The 18,906-nt window shown below is 35.8% G+C and overlaps 1 protein-coding gene across 1 annotated transcript; it reads left to right on the top strand.

Annotated features, from left to right (window-relative positions):
* The first annotated feature begins 3,514 nt into the window (after positions 1 to 3,514).
* LOC115967630 lies at positions 3,515 to 8,784 on the top strand. Its single transcript, XM_031086769.1, has 2 exons — positions 3,515 to 5,208; positions 7,539 to 8,784. Exons 1-2 carry the CDS (start codon positions 4,375 to 4,377, stop codon positions 8,532 to 8,534), a joined length of 1,830 nt encoding a protein of 609 aa, XP_030942629.1. The 5' UTR covers positions 3,515 to 4,374; the 3' UTR covers positions 8,535 to 8,784.
* Positions 8,785 to 18,906: the final 10,122 nt, after the last annotated feature.

The raw sequence follows: 18,906 nt of genomic DNA on the forward strand, positions 1-18,906 counted from the left end.
AATTATTAAAATATTAAAATTAAATGACAAGCGAAATTAGGAATTAGCATGTGCTGTGTAGGACCGTTGGAGTAAACCTTTTTTTTTTTAGCAAAACGTGTAGGACTAAACCTGATTTACAGAGAGTGAGTTTGGTATTTAGCTTATAAGTTCAACTTATAGTTTTTAACTTTTATCTACAGTTTTTTTAAACCTCATTTTTTCTTGTTTTTACTCACTTTTTCAAAATTTTATAAGGTACAAGTATAATTTAAGTTTAACACAATTTCAGCAAATTTTTTTTAGCAAAAAGCTAAATAAGCTACTCCCAAAAGAATGCTATGGCCAGCCCACTATCCATCCATATCCACTAAACTTGATTTAAAAAAAGAAAAAAAGAAAAAAAGAAGAAGTAAAATACGTGTAGGACTAGGATCCATGCTTAAAGCAATTGCATCAGTCCGGCCAAATTTTTCTTTCTATTTTACACTAAGAACCTACTTTTTCAATTTTACACTATCACTTTTCCAAAGCATCCACATCAGTTTATCTATTTTACAATCTATTCTATTTAACTAATATTTTTTATTATTATTTTATTAATATCTATCTTTTTAATATCTTTTTCATCTTAACCTCGTCTCAACCGTGTCTCTCTCTCTCTCTCTCTCTCAATTCTTCTCTGCCTTTGGGACTCCCTCAACTCTCTTCCTCTCTCATGTCTCAAACCAAAACGTCTGGTACTCTCTTCCTCTCTCATATATCAAACCTAAAACTCACACATGACAGAAGATCTGGTGGTGGAAGCAAGTAGATCCAGGTAGCAGCAAGGCAGATCCGCGACAGTAGCATCAAGACAGATCCGATGACAAAAACAATGCCAAGTCCAATGGGTTTGGCTTGATTTTGAGTTGGCATTTCTGATGGTTTGGTTTGATTTTCTGTTGATTTTTGGTCAATTTTGTGATGGATCATCAACTGTTGAAATGGGTTGCAGTGGTGGTGGTTAGGTGGTGTTGGGTTGGTGGTTAGGTGTTTCCCTCCTTTTCTTTTATTCTTCTTTTGTTGGATTGCTGTGTCTGTTGGGATGCTATGTTTCTTTTGTTGGGTTGTTGTGTCTATTGGGAAAGAGAGAGAATATGAATGGTGAGAGAAAAAAAAAAATTGTTATACACAGTTACAGTGTAATATGGGTAGTTTTTTAGGAAAATTCTGTAAATGGTGGCACTTTATGTATTATACACATTTTTACACCCATTGTTGCGGATTCTCTAAGTGGGTTCCATTCCATAGTCTTCTAGAAAATATTAAAGACAATCAAGATTCAAGAGTAAAGACAAATCAAGAGTAAAAAGTTTACAACAAAAGAGAAGCCAAAAAGGGGAATAGGAAACCTAGCAGTAAGCAAACATGATTACATGAAGAAAAGTAAAGAAGACCAAAGAGGCAAAGAGAAGAGAAAAAAAAAAAAAATTGAACCTGAAATGAAAATTTGAGAATCAAAGGAGAGGAGTGAACACTCCAAGCCTATTGCCTACACCAACTGATGAGTTTGCCAACTAAAAAGAGTTTTTTTTTTTGATAATCCAGATGGAGAGAGTGAGTGTTTTTTTCTTTTTCTTTTTTCTTCCTTTTGTTACTTGTCTATTTAATCTTTTTTCTGGCTTTTTTTTTATAATCTTTTTTTTTTGCCTTTTGTTATTTATATACTGAGATAATCATTACTCTCTCTCTCTCTCTCTCTCTCTCTCTCTTTCTCTCTCTTCTCTCTCCTCTCTCTCTCCTCTCTCTCTCTCTCTCTCTCTCTCTCTCTCTTCTCTCTCTCTCTCTCTCCTCTCTCTCTCTCTCTCTCTCTAAAGTATAAATGTGGGTTTTCTTAATGAACTAGTGCTACAAAGGTTTAATACAGGGATTAGTTAGATTTGGTGACTTTTTTTTTTTTTTTTTTCTAAAAAAGTTAAAGATTTGGTGATTTGATTAGACTTCATGTCATTTCAACTTTTTTACTTCGAGAGAATGGTTAAAAGTAACTTGTTTCTTCTCAATTTTAATTAAAAAGTCTTAAATAATTTGGGCGGGCCTTAAATCTTTTTGGGCAGGTCTTAATTGTTATTATTATTTTTTCAAATGAGGAAGCAACATAATATAATATATTAATACTATTGGGGCCCTGGGACCTTTGGTGGTGACCTAAATGGCCTATAGGTTCAGTCGCCATGGGAGAACACTATTATTTTTATTAAAAGTAGACTGGAATTTTTTTTTTTTTTTTTTGGATGAGCATTCATGACTCATGAGATTCGTCATTTAATAAATCTTTTGTGGATTCATTGAGTTTCCTTTCCTTTCATCTTCAATGAACTTGTTGACCCAAAAAAAGAAAATAAAATTACAGGGAACAATATCACGTCAGAGGTGGAGAAATTATTAGGTATATTACTATATTAAAATATATCCCGTGGACTCCTCCATCCTTTTAGTGGTGTGGACCCCACTGAGTGGCCCCAAGAAAGATGGACCTGTTGATTTCCCCGCGTGAAGAGATGTGACCAATTGACTGTTAGGCTAAATTCCATCCGCATGTGACTCAAAACTCTTAGCACTAGTCCCTCTTAGGGTGAGTTTAGTTCAGCTTTTTGTAAAAGTGCATAATGAAAAAGTGGAGTTTTCAAAAAGTGCATAATGAAAAAGTGTATATTCAAAAAGCTGAGTGTTTGGTAAAAGCTGTTAAAAAATGTTTTTTGAAAAAGTTAAGTGTTTGGCTAGCACTTATAAAAGTGACAGTTTGAGGGATAAATTACTAAAAAGGGCAATGTATATACAAGGGAGTTTATTTCATACTTAAATAAATATTGTGAAATTATTTTTTTCTTACCAATATTAGCTAATAGTAACCTACCACTTAAAATTTATTGTGAGAGTATTTTGATAATTTATACGTACTATTACAATTATTTTTTTTTCTCTTTCTAAACAAATTATTTTTTTCTCACCAATATTAACTAAATAATAACTTACCACTTAAGATTTATTATGAAAGTATTGTGAAAATATTGTGATAAAAATTGATACTGATTTTAATTTGAACGTACTATTAAAATTATTTTTTTCTCTTTCTAAAAAAAAATTTGTTTCTCACCAATATTAGCTAATAATAACCTATCACTTAAGATTTATTGTAAAAGTATTGTGAAAATATTGTGATAAAAATTGATACTAATTTTAATTTGAAAGTACTATTAAAATTTTTTTTTTCTTTCTAAAAAATTTATTTTTTTCTCACAAGTATTAACTAATAAGAACCTACTACTTAACATTTATTGTGAAAATATTGTGAAGACATTACCTTCTTTTTCCTTTTTTTTCTCCTCCACTCACTTACCGCATTTCCTTCTTTTTTTCCAGTCCACACACGTACCCACTCTTTTCCATTTTTCTCTTCTTTCCTTACTTTTTCCATATCACTTCTCCAAGCTCCAGAACGTCCCACAGAGCTCTCCTTCTTCCTCTTTTTTTTTTTTTTTTTTTCCTTAGCTCTTCGTCTGCAAGATTCTTTCCCTCTATCCCATCAAAACACACAAACTTAAAGGTCACACACACCACACCATTTGATTCTCATCAAACGAAGATAGAGGGGAAATCCAAAAGGGAGGAATGGGTCAGATCGGTGCTTGATCTCTGCCTTCACCACTGCCTGTCTTCCTCTCCACTATTGCTTGATCTCTTCCCCACTGCCAACGACATGCGGAGGAAATGGGTCAGCTCGGTTTTTTTTTTTTTTTTGGTTCTGATTTCATTATTGGGTTCCTTTGTAAAATTGTGTAAAATCGGTTTGATTTTATTGATTTTGTGTTTGGATTATCAAATGTTGAAATGGGTTGTGGTGGTAGACCAGTGATTGTTGGGTGGTGCTGTGTTTGTATTTGGTTGATACTTTCTTGACCGGTGTTGGTCTGTAACAGAGGAGCAAAAATATGAGGGAGAAGAGAAAAGGGTAATTTGGTAATTGAAGGAAGAGCCCAACGGATAGTTCAAAACGCGCATGAACTTTTTGTTTTATGGACCTCTCGAGCTCCATATTGTTTTGCGCGTTTTCAGTCTTGGCACAAAACGCAGCTTTTTCCAAAAAGTTGCGTTTTTAGCTGAACCAAACGCATTTTGGACTCCAGCTTTCTTCAAAACGTGCGTTTCAGCTCCTAAAAGCTGAAACAAACGGGCACTTACTTGAGTTCCATCAATCTTTTCTACCATTGTTATATCCAAAAATTGGTCTGAAAAACCTTGTATGTTGGAAGCATATTCGTGAGCTAATCATTTGAAAGAAAGTGTTTGGTTGTTTGTATCTTTAAGTGTCTCAACCCCATAGATAGCCCAATTTGTGAAGATCAAATAAGAATGTCACATTCTGCTCATTCCATTCCATTAATCTTCCCACCAGACAATTCTGGGTCTGGTGGATCAGCATCTAGTGAGACTCTTCCACAGTCCTCTCATTCTATATCATCAATCTTCCAACCATACAAGTCTACTGAGAGTTCAGAATCCAATGAAAGACTCCCACAATGCTTTCATTCCATACCTTTAATCTTCCCGCCAACCGAGTCAACAAACAGTTCCTCTGGTTCTCATTCAAAGCAGTCAGACTCTTCTACCAATGAATCAACACACCAGTCTACTTCAACCCAATTGCCTGAACTGCAAGACCTTCATTTCAATGAAGTCAAACATAATTTTAAACGTGGTAATGCTCGATCTCCTTTGTCAATTCAAGCTGAAGATAGTTATCATTTTCAAGCTGGACTCAAAAAGCTTACAGAGGAGGCTCGCCAGAGCTGGACCTATGCCATTATGTGGGGTTTATCTTACGACCATTCTGGCTCTTCAATGTTGCGGTGGGCTGATGGGTACTACAAAGGCGAAAATGAGCTCAATTCAGTGATCACAAGATCTAATGTTGATGACAAAGATGTCAGCAATACTGAGTGGTTCTTTTTGAAGTCGAAGATGCAGTGCTTCTTGAACGGCAGTGGCCACCCAGGCCAAGCTTTTGTCACTTCAAGATTGGTCTGGGTGGCCGGGTTGGAGCGTCTAGGGAGCTCCTCGTGCAACCGGGCACGAATGGGGCAGGTCTCCGGGTTACAAACAATGGTATGGATACCCTCAGCAAACGGCATTGTGGAATTGGGCTCTACAGAGCTGATTTTCCAGAGCACGGATTTGATCAACAAGGTTAGTTTTCTGCTTTAATGAACATGTGCATAGTGGGTGTGAAGAGATTAGTACTAATTATGGAGGATGAGTTTCAAATTGGTTTGCTTGATGGCAGAATTTTCGACTACATGATTTACAATTTGAATTTCACAATATGGACTTTGGTAATACGTATTAATGAATTATCAGATATGTATTGAGACCATAAAAGGGTTTCTTTATGGTAAGACTTTTATACCTGTTTGTTGTTAATAGACTTAGCCTAGTGAGTTGGGATTTCACTCTTCCCCCTCCCTTTTTGGTCTTTCCCATAGGCTCTGATGCTCTGTTCACTTAACAAAGCCTTGAAAGGGGTACCATGGAAAAACTACTAGTAAACACTCGCAAGAAAAGAGTGTAGACTTTATTAATTATAGGCATAAAAGTAAAGAAAGATTTAGCACGCACTCACAAAAGAAGAATAAGGTTGCTGTCTTTTACGCAAGAGAACATAGAACGCTAAACTTCAAACTCTCACAACATTCACATTACCTGTCTAAGACTCTATCTCTATCAGGTGAGATTACAAGAGTTGTGCTTATCGCAGTAACTTTTCAGATTATGACTAAAATTATTCAATACTATGTAAGAGCATTCACATCTGGTATTTTCAGACTACTATTTTACCATTTCAAAAAGATATTTTATCAATTATCCCATACCATTTTACAATATACCCAACACTCTAATTTTTATTTTCATATTCTATTCATTAAAATAATATATTTACACATTAAAATAATATAATATTACTCCAGTACCATCATATAGTTAAAAAAAAATAGCTACAGTACCATTAAAATAATAATTTGTGATATAGAAAAGTTGCTACAGTGCCATCCTATATTTGCGCTGGCACTGTAGCATTATGCCAAAAAAAATTGTCATATCCCACGTTTACCAGTCCGGCTGTGGGTTGCTTTTGGGCTAAATTGGAAATTAGAGCTTACATTTGGCATATCCGAGTACCAGTGCGAATGCTCTAAGTAATGCTCTCTCCAATCACATTAATGGTGTGAATAGAGAAGACGTAGACAAATTGTCGTGGATGACCATAGGCACCTTTTGGTCTACCATTTCCAAGAGGATCTCCTCCCCTTGATGTGGATTCGATCCCAACTGGCCTGTAAAATGAGAAGGGAAAGATAAATCATCTATCTTTGTTATTGAACAAGCTGGTATTTGCATATATCTGGGAATGTATCAAATCAGCTGACTGTCCCAAATTCCATACTGAAAGGGGAGTGTTATTATGCCATTTTATGTTGTTAACTTATCATTCTAGGAAGAATAATCAGACATGCCACTATTTGCTATCAGTTTTGATCTTTAATCAAACTGACGTTTTGGTTTTATGCCATTCATCTTCTGCACTTGTAACCAAACTCTCAAATTTATACTTCTGATTTGAGATATGATTTGACCTACTTTAGTTTAAAGGACTGTTGGATCAATTAAGCTTTACATTTGGCTAAATCCATTAAACATAAGTGACAAATCACAACTTAGAAATTCTAATGATTGAATGTCATGACAACTCTGTACATTTTATTCACTCCTCACATACAGTCATAACCCAACAAGCACTAGTAGCAATATTTGAAATTCGTTCAAGGGCATCAAGGAAACCATAAATCGTCTTTTGTCGCAGCCCAGTACAAATCAAGATCCATGAATTCATATGTACTATTCTTTTTGTTCCAAAGTATGATCCAAGGTTGACTTCAATGAACTTGCCGCCAGACTGGAATTTGGATAATCAGATTTGGGATTTGGGTTAAATTTTGACCATAATTGTTTTATCTAGCAACTTCTCTCAATTCTGATTTGTCTCACTAGATCTATCTTAACATCTTCTGACAAGAAGCTCAATTGGTCTCACCTTGTCTCCTCTCTGGAAGACATGCCATGATCAAATAGCAGACAGAGAGATGATTTTTAAGCAAGCAGCCGAAAGGAAAAGAAATTTTTTGCTTTAGAGACTTGGAGAGGGTAATGAATTTTTCCTATACAAAAAATCTCTAGATTTGGGACAACGATGCATTTTGGCCCTTGTACTACATGGAGGTTGTTGAATTATTACACATTTCAATTTATTGATTAAATGTACCTATTTTGGATATTTATATTTTGGTTTAGTTATTGAAATTTTTGCAAATCAAACCCTCACAGCTTCTCGGTTTGTGGATATAAATTTATAGTTCACCCTTATATATGTTGGATTTATATTTTCTTGGCATTGTATTTTCATTGTGCTACCTTAATGTTCAATATTCTTTGAGATTCTAAGTAGTTATTTGGTGATTTAGGAGATCATGATGGGAAGACCTAGACAACTGAGGGCTGGATTGCATGATGTACCTATTCAAGATGATAGTTTTGAAGAGATTCGTCAAATGCTTGCTACTCTGAAAACAATGACAGAGAAGCATCAAGCTTGTCTGTCTGAGCAACAGGTACAGAACACTGAGCAACGACAAAATCAGAGTGGAGCCTCCCCCGCCCTTCCTCTTATTCCTAAAGATCAAATCCCAGTTTTGTTAAAGCAATTCCGTGAGCTTATTCCACCTGTGTTTAGGCGAACGACTAACCCATTCAAGGCTGAGGAATGGATAAAGAAGATGGAAAATATTTTCATTACCATTGGGTGCATAGGTGATCAACGTGTGACTTTTGCTACATTCATGTTAGAGGGAGAAGAGGCTAACCGTTGGTGGGCATATGAGCAAAGATTGTTGCATGAGGCTGGGACACAAGTAACATGGGAGGCATTCTCAAAGGCATTTTATGAGCATTACTTTCCTGATAGTATTCGAGATCAATTAGAGTCAAAATTTCTTAAACTCATACAAGGGAGCAAGACAGTTACAGAATATGAGATGAAATTCTTAGAGCTAGTACATTATGCCCCTCATGTTGCAGAAGATGAGGCGAGTAAATGTCGTAGGCTTTTCGAGGGGTTGAGGAAAGACATTAGGTCACAAATTATTCCCTCAATGCTAAGGGATTTCAATATGCTAATTGAACAAGCTAAGGTGGTAGAGAAAAATTATGATCAAACTCATAAGGTTCACGAGTCGAAAAGGATGAGATTTGCGCAAAGAGGAGGCCAAAATGGTAGACAACATAGTAGTGATGGATCTACTGAGGGGGTTAGAGACACTTGTCACTTCTGTAAGAGGAGCCACCCAGCACATAAATGTCCCTTGATTACAAGAGCTTGTTTTCAGTGTGGTCAAACTAACCATTTTGCTCGCACCAAATCTTCCAGGGATAGGCTTAAAGGTAAAAGGACCAAGAAATAGAGCGTAAGATATTGTTTTTATATTTCCTTCAGCTGGCATTCTTGGAGTCTCAATGTATTAGGAGGGCGTTTGGATACTGCTGAAACCCAAGTCTGCGTTTTGCGTTTTACTTTTTTTTTTTTTTTTTTTTTTTTCCTGCACCGTTTCTGATTTTGGGGGACAATAACACTGTTCACCACTGTTTGACACTGTTCACACACTGTTTGACACTGTTCACGGGTTAAAAAATATTAAAAAATGGGTCCCACAATACTATTCATACATTTAAAAATTATTTTGCTACAGTGTTTTCAGTTTTCAGTTTCAGCAACAATAAGCTCAATCCAAACGGACCCTAGAAGTTCGAACTTTGCTAATAAAGTTTATTCTACCAAATTTATGTGGAAATTCTGTTTATGCTTTAACATAGTGAAGAAAGAATTCCACATTCAGCTCCACTTGCGCACTCATTATTCCCAGTAGCCAATTCTTGGTCCGGTAGTTTCAGCTTTTTTTTTTTTTTTTTTTTTTTTTTTTTTTTTTTTTTTTGAGAAACCAGACCCGAAAACCGGGCTGGGCTTTATTGAAACCAAAACTTCAGCCATAGCCAAATGGTCTATGTCCTCTGGGCAGTCTTCCAACCATACTTGAAATTCAGGACCTATTCTAGCCCGTTTTGCCAAGGCATCAGCTACTCTATTACATGAACGATGAACAAAACAAAATTCAGAAAATGCTAAAAGGGAAATTTGGTCTTGGATGTCACCAACTATGTGACCATGCGCTGACTGGTCTGCTTCTCTATTCTTAATTGCTTGGATGACCACTGCTGCATCTCCTTCAAATATCACTTCATGGAGGAAAACAGAGCACCATCAAAGTTGGCCTCATAGCGAGTCTGTGTCGGGGCAATCCAGTGAGGCTGAACTGAAACTTGAGGTGTCGTAGAGGCTTCATCCTGGGCATCGAGGAAATCGTGCAGCATCTCACCAGCTACGGAAAACGCTTGGTTCAGTGGACGAGTTGAGCGATCAAGATGTTTCTCTTCTTTTATTCCATCACTCTTCTCTCCAAGTCTCCAACAAAGTCCGAAACAAACAGTTCGGAAAATGAGAAAAGAACTCCACCTTTGTCAGCTTCTTCAGGAGCTTTCTCACTAAAACCAAGTCTCAGCCAAACAATTTGGTCATAAGCTTAAGTGTTCCACATTTTCATGCCTTATAGAGTCATTCTTTCCTGGAAGAAAGTCTAATTCCGATAGTTTTCTTAGTGATGTAGCAATCCTAACTTTTCTAAAACTCCTACTCAAGTCTTATTTCCCTTCAGTGAATATCGAGTTCTGATTCAGATTTGAGTTACAAGAATGCAACAAACACTGAGACAATTGCTTGATCATTTTCACTTTTTTCAAGACCAAGTCACCCTGCAGGTTATCAAGACAAAGAAAAAAAAAATGGGCTCTCGTCTCCGAAAAAATGTAATCCTCATCTTTTCTCCTACTAATGAATCAATCCAGTTCAATTTCATGAATATATATGGACCTAGCAATTCTTACGATAAAGAGACTATTTTGGACTTTCAATCATTTCCAGACAACATTTGATTTAAATAAATATGGACCAAATCATTCTTATATTGAGGATGACTTGCACCAATGTTCCGTGACCGCTAATCAATTGGTAAAATACTAGTACACACACCCTATTACATATATTCTTATATGCACTTAAATTGTGACTTAAGTTGGAAATTGTTTCGATATCATTAGCAACACAAAACCTGCTCACAATTTAATTCGAAGAAAAATGTTAAACTTGAAAAGTGTTTGAATATCATCAACTATACAAAATCCAGTTACAATTTGATGAAAGAAAGTAACTTCAAGTTGAAAAGCTGAGCTCCATTTTCATTGTGTTACCTTAATGATCTAATATTCTTGAAGATTTTAAGTAGTTATTTGGTGATTCAGGAGATCATGATAAGAAAACCTAACCAAGTGAGGGGTGAAGAGCATGATGTACCTATTCAGGATGACAGTTTTAAAAAGTTTCATCAAATGCTTGCTATTCTGACAGAAATGGAAGAAAAGCATCAAGTGTGTGTGTGTTTGAGCAACAGGTACAGGCTATTGAACCAGGGCAAACTCAGGGTAGAGCTAGCCCTGCTGCTCCTCTTACTCCTAGAGATCAAATCTAGGTTTTGTTCAAGAAATTCCGTCAACTTAGCCCCCCTGGGTTAAGATGAACAATTAACCCATTTAAGGCTGAGGAATGGATAAAGAAGATGGAAATATATATATTGGTAAAACTTAAAGAAAATCCAATTAGATTTTATAATTGAAAACCAATTTTGTGCCATGTGTTCTTAATTATTTATTTTTAGAGAGTTTTATTTTTTAATTTTTGAGTCAAATGTGGGGTTACATCATAAATATTCATCCAAGTGAGTGATTAAGTACAAAAACCAAATAGTTTAGAATTAATAAACCGTAAAAAATAAAAATAAAAATAAAAAGTGCTTCACAATATCAAAAATTAAGAATTAATAAAAAAATATTTTAAAAAATATGAACAATTTACATTTTCTACCTAATAATATTCTTACAAGATTTTTTAAAGAGTTAACAAAATATAAAAATGACTATATATCAATAGTATTTAAATTATATATATGAATTATACTATGCATCTTAATGTGTATCTTTTAAGTATATTCATGCATATGCATGGAGTTACAAGCTAGTATATATTAAAAATCAAAACTAAGAGAAAATCAAATTAGAATTTCAATTCAAATCCAATTGTACGCCATGTGTCTCATTTAATTTTAAATTTTTGTGCCAAGTGAATTATTAAGTGTAAAAATTGAAAAGTCCGAGTCTAATTAGATTTTAAATTAAATTTCAATAAGAGTCTAATTTTTTGCCACATGTCCATTTATTTTTTTGGCAAGTAAATTATTGGGTACAAAAACTAAAGAGAGTTTAAATCCAATTTAATTCTATACACAAACACACACACACATACATAATGAGAAATTATTACATATTTTAAATTTTTATAATTTAAAAAAGGTGTAAATTAATATAATGTATAATTTCAACGTCTTCTAAAAAAAAATTATGATTTGAAATGTATAATTGTGATTATTTTTAATTATACCCGTGCATATGTAGAAGATTACATACTAGTTATTACTAATAATAAAAATAATAATGTAGGAAATTTCATTACAAAATGAAGTAAAAGACAATACTACATCACACTTGGCTACATTAGTTTGTAATAAAAATATGAGATAATTACAGTAAACCCACCCGTGATTTAACCCGAATTCATTTTATCTATCCGTGGTTTGAAAGTATCACTTTACCCACTTGAGATAAGTTGCGTTTGTTTGCTGTAACCCACCTCTGTTAAAAATAGTGGCAAATGTGTATTTCTACTCCCTTTTTATGTCTCTTCTCCCAAAAAAAAAAAAAATTAGAAACAGGATCAAAAACTATTTGGTCTCTCTTCATTCACACAAATCTTGAACACGAAGAACATACCCTCAGGAAAAATCTCCACAAAAACAAAAGGACAGTAACAAAGCTCCTCACCAAGGACTGAAGACAAGAAAGAGAAAACTCATCTTCTTCTTCAAAGATACACAAAGATAGAAAAAGCTCAAAATGAATAAGAGATCCTATCATATTCATTGCCTATGGCTGATTCTGATACCTAGATGATGATGACAAGCTATAATTCCAAACATAGCTACTGATTTCAATCATATGTTCCCTACCAACGTAGCTACTAAAAAGGAAAAAAATTTAGGCGCCCATTTATACATTTAAATATTTAGTAACGGAGAAAGAATTGAAACAAAAACAAAAATAATTTTGCACAAGATGCAACCCATCTGCTAGTAAAATTGAAAAAAAAAAAAATGAAAAGCCAAAAGAAAGAAATGGAAGTGAAAAAGAAGAAGAAAACATAAACGACACTGCTGAAGCATAAAGATTAATTGAAGAGGAAAGAGAGATCAAATCAACCATAACCAAGACCCAAGCCGCAAAACGGTGTGCTCCTCCTTAAAACCCAAGCCCAACCCAATGCAGCCATGGTCCTCCTCAAAACCCAGACCCAACCCAATGTAACCACCTTGTGCTCCTCCTCAAAACCTAGACCCAACCTAACGCAACCACCTCATACATGACCTCAAAAACCAAACCCAACCCAACATCATGCTCCTCCTCAAAACCCATACCCAACCCAACATAGCCACCTTGTGCTCCACCACAGTCACCACTAAAGCCACCGTGACCTAAAGCTACTGTCGATTTGAACTAGATTGTCGATTTGAATTGGAGTGTGAGAGATGAGAGAGACAATGACAGGACAAAGAGAAAGATTGAAAGAGAGTGAGAAACAAATTGGCAAAACTACCATACTGGTCCCTGAAATTTACCCTATAAGCGCAATTGGTCTCTTAAATTTTAAGTGAGTGTTATTGATCCCATAAGTTTCAATAATGAGCACTGTTACTTCTTTTATTAACAACCAAGTTTGCCATTAGTATTATTATTTATGTGGCTAACAGAATAGTGACATGATACCTTTTTAATTGATGTAGCATAATGCCACATCATCAATTAAAGAAAAAAAATATATTTTTTAGATAAAGAAATCATGAAGATTTCCTTAAAACACTCATTAAAAAAAAAAAAAAAAAAAAAAAAAAAAAAAAAAAAAAAAAAAACAAAACAAAAAAATAGATCAGTGGCAAGTTAGTCCTACATGCCAATCTATCCTTGTCCTCCCAGGTCTCTTCGTCAGTGTCCAAGCCTCTGTCTCATTGCCAGAGTCTCCAAATTTCCTGACCCTTAAAATCCTTATGAGGTTGTTCAACCACATTCCAAACCTACATCTTGCCTTCATTTCCATCCACCATGGCAAGTCCTTCATAACAACTCAACCATCCATATTCAAATTCTCCACCAACCCAAGTGCCTAATTACTCAAACATCTCCATCCCATAAATACGTGGAAAGTGTAGAAAGGAATTGTAAATGTATCAAAGTACAAATCGCCAAATTATAATTATGTTTCTCAAACCATACAAGGTTTAAGACATTATCCTTTTTTATTTTAATAAAAAATCCTTCCAACCTCACTAGGTTGATAATTGTTATTATTTATAAAAAGACTAATTGCTAGTTCATCTGAACAAAATCCAATAATCATGGATTCTAAAAGCAAATTCTCATCAATGCCTCTAGAATGTGACGCCGACAAAGAGACTCTGGGAGGAGATGGACGGTCACTTGAATGATTTGGTGTTTTAAGTGATTTTAAAAATTTTAATGAATTCTTTAATCTTAATATCTGACCTGTTTTCTATATATAAATAAATTAACTTCTTAATTTATTATTTTAATCGTTCAATATGACATTATGCCACATCAAATGTAATGAGTTTATTAAATTGAATTTTGTAATATTTTAATTTTAAAAAATGCCACATCAATTAAAAATATGTCAAGTCACTATTCTATTGGCCACACAGGCAATAAAACTAACATCAGTTAACAAAAGGATTAACAATACTCATTATTGAAACTTGAGGGACCAACAACACTCACTTAGAACTTAAGAGATTAATTGTGCTCACATGGTAAACTTCAAAGGCAAATAGTATAGTTTCGCCAAATAAATTAATGTATAGAGAAGAAAATTTTGCCTTCTGTGTTCTTTTTCTCATACGTTAAGTTGAGGCTGCAAGTAAATTTTGCCTTTTTGTGTTATTTTCACAAAAATATATTTTGTGATTTATTGGAGTTCTTGAGCCAAGTTTTTAAATGTTTACAAATAGCATCTTTTGATCTTATTTTCTTTTGTTTTTGTTTTTGTTCTTTTTTTCTTTTTCTTTTTCTTTTTTTTGGAAGAAGAGAGACATAAAAAGAAAGCAAAAATACCTATTTACCACTGTTTTTAACAAACGTGGGTTACGGGAGACTAACGGAACTTACCACAGATAGGTAAACTGATACTTTTCAAACCACGAGTAGGCAAAGTGATTTCAAGTCAAACCACAAGTAAATTTACTATAATTACCCTTAAAAATATATATACATTTAAGGATGAAGTATAGGTTTTTCATTTCAAATCTTGCACTATTTGTTATCAACTTGATTTATAAAATTTAAATATGATTTTTGTTAATATCCTTTTGTTTTTGGTATATTATGCTTCACTGAATGAGGATGAAACTTCCTTACGTCTAGTAACACTAAAAAAATGGCGTTGCATTAACAAAACAGCATAAAAATTTAAAATGAGAAGGAAAAACAATCAAGGTTGGTGGCTTCTTGAGTCCTTTACCGCGTATAAAATAAAAAGAATTAAAATAATTTTAATAGAATCCATAGACTACACTTTTGGCTCTGTTCAGAAATGGTTATATAAAGTGAGCACGAAGAAGTTCTCAAATTAGAAATTTTCAGCCAAAGAGAAGGGTTAGGTGTACTTTCCCCTTTTTTAATTGTGGTGCAATTATAATTTTTTCCGAAAAGCATTGGCTTAGAAAATTATTGAACAAATCCACACATGAACATATGATTAGATATGTCAATATTATAATCATTTGTTCAAATCCACAACATCCATTAACTTTTCCCTTATAAGATACCCAATAATATTTGTCTAAATCAAAACATCCTTAACTCAGCATTGCGGTGTATTTGAACATATTTTCATGTGTGGAATTGTTCAATATAATAATCATTTGTTAAAATCCACAACAACGCCAGGTTAAGGAGGATCTTTTGTTTTAGACAAATATTATTGGGTATCTTATAAAGGAAAAGTTAATAGATGCTCTAAAAGTGTTAGAAATACAGAATAATTGTATTGTATTTCATGAATTAAAGAATATACATCACTGCCTTTATATAGGAGGCATATGTGTGCAGTACAAGTAGAGTGTAGTACAAGTACAAGTGTGCTATACAAGTAACCTAATTGGGCCTAAAGCCCAAAACATAATATACGTTAACAGCCCCCCTCAAACTCAAGGTGGATGTGAGACCAACTTGAGGTTGTCAACCAAATCACGAGTGCGTCCCTTAGGAAGTGACTTGGTGAAGATATCTGCAAGTTGATCTTTGGAGGAGACGGAGAAAAGCTTAAGAGCACCATGGACAAGATGATAACAGATAAAATGACAATCAATCTCGATGTGTTTAGTCCGTTCATGAAAGATATCATTATGAGCAATATGAATGGCACTCTGGTTGTCACAATAAAGGGGAGTAGCAGAGGAGGTGGACACACCCAAATCCTTAAGGAGCCATCGTAGCCAAAGGAGCTCAGATGTGGTATCAGCAAGAGCACGATATTCTGCTTCAGTACTGGAGCGGGCCACAAAAGTTTGTTTCTTGCTTCGCCAAGAAATCAAAGAAGAACTAAGGAGAAAACAGTAACCTGTAGTAGACCTGCGATCAGTAGGATCTCCTGCCCAATCAGCATCAGAGAATGCACGGAGTACAAAAGGAGACTGAGCTGAGTAGAAAAGGCCATGAAAGAGGGTGCCCTTCAAGTATCGAAGAATGCGCAGAATAGCAGCATAGTGAGTTGTTCGTGGAGCAGATAGATACTGGCTCACCTGATGAACAGCATAGGAGATGTCTAGACGAGTAACTGTGAGATAAACTAGACTGCCAACCAATCGTCTGTAAAGAGAGGGATTAGACAATGGTTTCCCCCCTGAGGGAGTCAAACGCGCATTAAACTCAACTGGAGTGTCAACAGTCTTGCTATCAGTGATTCCAGCTCGAGACAAGAGTTCAGAAGCATACTTAGCTTGAGTAAGATAAAGTCCATCTGTAGAATGAGTGATTTCAAGACCCAAGAAGTAGCTGAGATGTCCAAGATCTTTCATCTCAAATTGCTGACTGAGAAAATCCTTGAGTTCTTGAATGCCACTGAGGTCATCACCAGTTATGATCATATCATCCACATACAGGAGAAGTAAAATAGTGCATTTGTCAGTGCGACGAAGAAATAAGGCAGAATCATAATGACTGGCCATGTAACCCAAATGAGAGATGGTAGAGCTGAATTTGGCAAACCAAGCTCGTGGAGCTTGTTTAAGGCCATAAAGCGCACGTTGAAGGTAACAAACCTTGTTTGAGTCAACAGAGAGACCAGGAGGAGGTTGCATATAAACTTCTTCATATAAATCCTCATTAAGGAATGCATTTTTGACATCCATCTGAAAAAGATCCCATTTACGGGCAGCAGCAACAGCTAAGAGGGCACGGACAGATGAGATACGAGTAACCGGAGCAAAGGCCTCTTTATAATCAATCCCATACTCCTGTGTAAAACCTTTTGCAACAAGACTAGCTTTGTAGCGCTCAATGGACCCATCAGAGCAAGTCTTAATCTTGTAGATCCACTTACAACCAACCACAGATTTCCCAGGAGGGAGTGTCACCAAATCCCAAGTATGGTTTTTAGATAATGCATCAAGTTCCTCTTTCATTGCAGTCTGCCATAAAGGGTCAGTGGAAGCCTCACGATAGGTGTGAGGCTCATGTAATGTAGCAAGAGCAGTGTAACAATGATAGTCAAGTAAATGTGTAGGAATAGATCTTACTCGAGTTGAGTGACGAGGTGGAATGTCTTGTGCAAGATCTTCAGGTGGAGCAGGAGCAGGGGACCCAAGCTCAGGGTTGGGGTTGGGTAGCTCATTTTCAACCTGTTCATCTTCCACCTATTCATTAAAGAGTGAACTAGGAAAGGGATCAATGATATCTGGTGGTTGGACAGAGAAGTCTACAAGAGAATCAGGAGCAACTACAGGAGGATCAGGAGCAGCTACAGAAGGAATATGTGCCTCATCTGGAAAAAGATCTAAAACAGAGGAGGAAGATAGGGAGGCACGAAAGTGAGAGAGCTCGACAAAGAGGCGATGTTCGCAAAAGACAACATTGCGGGAAACACGAAGACGATGAGAGATAGGGTCATAACACCGATACCTCTTTTGAGTTTCGCCATAGCCAAGAAAACAACAAAACCTTGACCGAGGGTCAAGTTTGTTATGCTCATGTGGCTGAAGAAGAACGAAACAAGCAGAACCAAAGGAGCGAAGGTGGTGATAGTCTGGAGATGACCCAAAAAGGCGCTCATATAGAGTTTGATTTTGGATAACCGGACTCGGAATGCAATTAATAGTATGAACAGCATGAAGAGCAGCTTCGCCCCAAAAAGGAGCAGGAACTTTGGCAGAGAGAAGAAGAGCACGAACAGTGTCAAGAATATGACGAAGTTTCCGTTCGGCTCTACCATTTTGCTGAGAGGTACCTAGACAAGTTAGTTGATGAACAGTGCCATAGGAATGCAAAACAGCTTGGAAAGCATATTGAGTATATTCAAGAGCATTATCAGATCGAAAAATTTTGATGCGTTTGGAAAACTGAGTTTCAACCATTTTTGCAAAATTAGAATATACTTGCAATAATTCATAACGATGTTTCATATTAAAAATTCAGTTATAGCGAGAGTAATCATCAACAAAGACAACAAAATATGGAGACCCACCAATACTAGAGACAGAAGAAGGGCCCCAAACATCAGAATGAATAAGGTCAAAGATATCAGTGGATATTGATTCACTAGTATTGAAAGGCAAAGCTGGTTGTTTTCCTAATTGGCACGAAACACAATCAAAATTTTGTGTAGACACTAAACCTAACAAACCTCTAGAAGCTAATTGTTGTACCCGAGAGGAAGATGCATGACCAAGTCGAGCATGCCAAAGTGCAAGGGAAGGAATTGAAGAAGCTGTAGCAGCTGCAGCAACAGAAACAGGAGCAACAAGTGGAAGACGAAGGTTGTCCACGGGAAATATACGCCCAACTCTGGGACCAGTCCCAAGCTCCTGTCCCGTCCTCGGATCCTGCACAATACACCCAGAATAATCAAAGATAATGTGATAACCCAACTTAGCTAATTGTCCAACAGAAAATAAATTATAAGAAAGGTCAGGAACATTAAAGACTCCAGGAACCGAGAGATTGGAGGTCGCAACGGAACCTATATTATGACCAGACATTATGGAACCATTTGCTGTGCGAATATTAAGAGGGTGCGGTGCAGGTTTAAGGTCAGAAAATAAGGACGAGTGAGGTGTCATGTGATTGCAACAAGTAGAATCCATAAGCCAAGAGGTAGGAGACATACCAGATAAAGCTAAGAGAGAAGAGGAATAAGATGCATTATCAACCAGACGAATGACATTGGCGATGATATTTATACGGTCATCTCTGGAAATGGTGAAAGTGGATCCAGAAGACTGAGACTTTGCAGAGACGGGAGCCATAGGTTGGACACTCTCAGTGTTAGTA

Source organism: Quercus lobata, chromosome 11 (assembly GCF_001633185.2).
Source record: "Quercus lobata isolate SW786 chromosome 11, ValleyOak3.0 Primary Assembly, whole genome shotgun sequence".
Taxonomy (NCBI): domain Eukaryota; kingdom Viridiplantae; phylum Streptophyta; class Magnoliopsida; order Fagales; family Fagaceae; genus Quercus; species Quercus lobata.